Source organism: Solanum dulcamara, chromosome 6 (genome assembly GCF_947179165.1).
Source record: "Solanum dulcamara chromosome 6, daSolDulc1.2, whole genome shotgun sequence".
In the NCBI taxonomy this organism is placed as follows: domain Eukaryota; kingdom Viridiplantae; phylum Streptophyta; class Magnoliopsida; order Solanales; family Solanaceae; genus Solanum; species Solanum dulcamara.
The window spans coordinates 69,764,584-69,768,170 of NC_077242.1; the positions used below are offsets into that span (position 1 = coordinate 69,764,584).

The 3,587-nt window shown below is 35.9% G+C and overlaps 1 protein-coding gene across 1 annotated transcript; it reads right to left on the minus strand.

The window, feature by feature from the left end:
* Positions 1–592: 592 nt before the first annotated feature.
* On the minus strand, positions 593–2,679 carry LOC129892956 (uncharacterized). The gene is made up of 4 exons (XM_055968460.1): positions 2,529–2,679; positions 1,356–1,488; positions 935–1,216; positions 593–671 (listed from the first exon to the last, which is right to left on the minus strand). Exons 1-4 carry the CDS (start codon positions 2,677–2,679, stop codon positions 593–595), a joined length of 645 nt encoding a protein of 214 aa, XP_055824435.1.
* Between the last annotated feature and the right edge of the window lie 908 nt (positions 2,680–3,587).

Below are 3,587 nucleotides of genomic sequence, written 5' to 3' on the forward strand. Positions count from 1 at the left end.
TGACTCTGAACTCCAAAAATTGCAATCTTGGTGGCGTTGGAAAGAAGACTCAAAGAACTTTAATTTGATAGGTCATGGGATACCTAATTCATTATATTCTAAGAGATATGGTCATTTGACATTGACCGTTATACTAACTCATCTGAAAACTTAATCGATTGGAATTCTTTGGACTCGACTTGGTGTTAGATATCTCTTATGATACTAAAACACATCTAATACACTTCAAATATTTAGGAATTGATCCTAACTCATATGTAAAATTACAAATCATCGAGTTCGATCCTACACGCACAAGAAGAACGGTTCAAGTCTTGGCAAAAAAAAATCTGGGGTGTTACAATTTTTTTCGTAGCCAACCAGAGAAAAGTAAATCGAGTTTCTAACTGATGTTATTACACATGTGTTTGTAAACTAGTTTTGGGCATGTGCATTGCACGTGTGTCCCATGCTAAGTAGTGTGAAGTTGTTGGAGCGAAATGTGTACATTCTCTCTAACACTCTTCTCATGTGTTAATATTGGTATATTAGAATATAGAACATTAAATGTGAACATGAGTTCAATGTGTAATAGGAAATGTAACTGCATAAATCAGAAGCTATGTGTAGAGTAGTCTTGAGGTGGCTGATTAGTTGAAGATGTATATGTATGTGAGTCGATGTCAGCTAACCTGAAAATTGAAACAAGTTAATTTTGTTAGGCCTGCATAATCTGTAAGAAGTTTATTAGTTGTGTTTTTTGGGCAAATATGTTAGATGCTTTTAGCATACCTAAAACTTCTCTGTAGACGATGTTTTTTGTGTATGTCCCACTTTGACCTTTTGGAGGCTCTGCTAGGACTAGTACTTTTGTTGGGGATATCGATATCCCTCTTGATAGTGCAACATACAATTGTCCATGTGAGAAAACATATTGGGGCAAATACTAACCAACATTGAAATTGTTTGTCCTTTGGCTTTATTTATGGTCATCGCAAAGCAAAGGCGCACTGGAAACTGCTTTTGAATAAACTTGAAAGGATATCCTTCATTTTCAGGTGGTGAAAGTTGGATGCGCAGAAACACACACTTAGTTGCACAATGACCACTTGTAATTTCAGCAAGCACAACATTCTTGTCAAAGCCTTTACATATCATTCTTGTGCCATTGCATAAGCCATTTGATGGGTCTAAATTCCTTAGCATCATGATGGGTGCATTCTCCTTTAATACTAACCTGCATTAAAATGATATTTTTAAGTATAGTCATATTGTCATTTGTAATTGCTTCTTTCCAATTGTATTCCGTATTGTACTTTTGTAAATACCTATGAGGGGGAAGACCATTAGGCGTTAAGGTGTTTAGATATTCTTACTTATAGTAGCTGTTCGTATCATCTTCTGCTGAGTCAAAACTAATAAATGTCTTGCTTTCACTTGGGAACATGGATATTAACTTGTCGTTTAACTTATTCACATGCTCATTTCTGCTTGCTAGGATAGCCCGTTCTGTTACAAATTTTGTTGTTATAGCATTTTGTTGTGGATTTGGAAATCTCTTTTATTAAGTATTCTTCAGGTATTCCATGACCACACTGCTTGACAATCAACTATTCTGGAAGGAGGATTAAATTGTCTCTTATTATTGGTTCTTCTCCGTTACCCACACAGTAAGAATTCACCAAATGTTGGATCAATTATTGCTCTCATATTTCTTGTAAATTGGATCTTTTTCATAAAAGGCCAGAGATATAATTTCACCAAACTCGCATTAACAGTTTCTGATCTTGTTAATTTAGGAACTACTGGTAATACCTGTCAAAAATTCTCTCCCAAAAACATCACTTTCCCACCAAAATGGTTTATCGATGTCCATTATGTCTCTAAAGCTCATGTCGATTGTTTTTATTGTTTGTCGCTTGGTCATTGGTGCTTCATCCCATATAAGCATTTTTGCTTTTCTAATCAATTTGGCCGCACCACTTTGTTTTGACATATTTGACTTGTTTTTTTGTAGGGATCTCAAACCTCGAGTGAGTTGTACGTCCTCGTGGTAAAATTGAAGCTACCACACCACTGGTAGTTGTTGCCAAGGCTATCATACCTCTTGATCTAACATTGGCCAACAACGCCCGGTATAAGTATGTTTTCCCAGTTTCCCCCGGTCCATCGATAAAGAATATGCCATCTCTTCCACAATCGATTGTTTACAATATTTTTGCAAAAGCCTGCTATTGTTCTGAATTTAGTTTTGATTGTGCGTCAAAATCTTCTATAGGTATTTGCAAAAACATTTCTTCATTTATTTCTCTACATTTTGATGGCCAAACTTTGGGAAATAGTGATTGGGGCGAGGCGGATCATATATGTTTATGCTTTTGCCATACTTTCCAAGCAGTAACTAATACTTTTTAGTGTACATTGTAGTATAACATTGGGTGAGTTGCCATGTATCTTGCTGAAGTCCTCAGACATATCCTCAAAATAAGTATCCTAGAGTTTTCTAACATTAGTTGGGTTACAGTGAAGCAGAATTGTTGCAAACAAACTTTGGAGAGCCGGCGGCATTTTGAAAAGAACAGCCTCGCCTAAAGATTCTGATATGTCGTTGTCCGATTCTAGTAAGCCTCTTTCTTTGGCAGTTTCTTTAAAGGTGTCACATTGCCTTCCGTTGATTGTGAGCAAGTCCTTGAATGACATTGTTCCTCTTACATGGTTTAGTAATAGCCACTCATAATACCTTTTCCCTTCCTTGAATGACATTGTTCCTCTTACATGGTTTAGTAATAGCCACTCATAATACCTTTTCCCTTCTCTAGGATTAGTTGTTGTCAATAATAAAGCTAAATATTTAGTTTAAATGCAGATGTTTTGTATGAAGTTAGAGATTAGTACATCTGACTTACCAATTGCAATGCGACCAATTGCAGATCTTGTTTTTCTTTTTGTCTAAGTCTTTCCCTGGGGATTCCAAACATAATGCTGAGGGAATTATCGATTAAGCTATGCCCGTGCTTCTGCGTCGATGGAAAATATTCTGTCAACATTTTTTGCCTGACACCATCTCCAACGATGATATTTTGCAAATTTTGCTTCTTTCAGTAAAAAACTATGGATTGTTATAGAGTTAATATTCGTTGTTTCCATTTTGTTCTAAATTATGAAGTTTCTAAGTTTTTGTACCATAAATGTATGTGTACCTGAATAATTTCCAGGGTGATGTAGTTGAAGGTTGATTACTGGAGGTTGCATTTCACTCATGTTGAATTCATAAATTCTCCATAGTGCTTCAGGTGGTCAAACCCACCACGCATCTTGAAAAGTTTGTATCTCATCAATAACTTTTCCTCCATCATCAGACTCAACATAAATGGCACATTTATTAGGCCCCTTATATATGTATTTGTAAAGATATTTTATTGCTTTTAATCCTGAGCAGACCTCGACATTAATGTGACAATTGTACCTTGTAACCAAATAAGGGTTATAAGGTACCACGTATAGGTTATTCATATTCATTCCATGAATAGTCTCTGTCATTCCATCCTTTCTTATTTTGTAAATAGGATACCCGTCCTTTGCTTGAACCGACTTGAACTTCGAGAGAT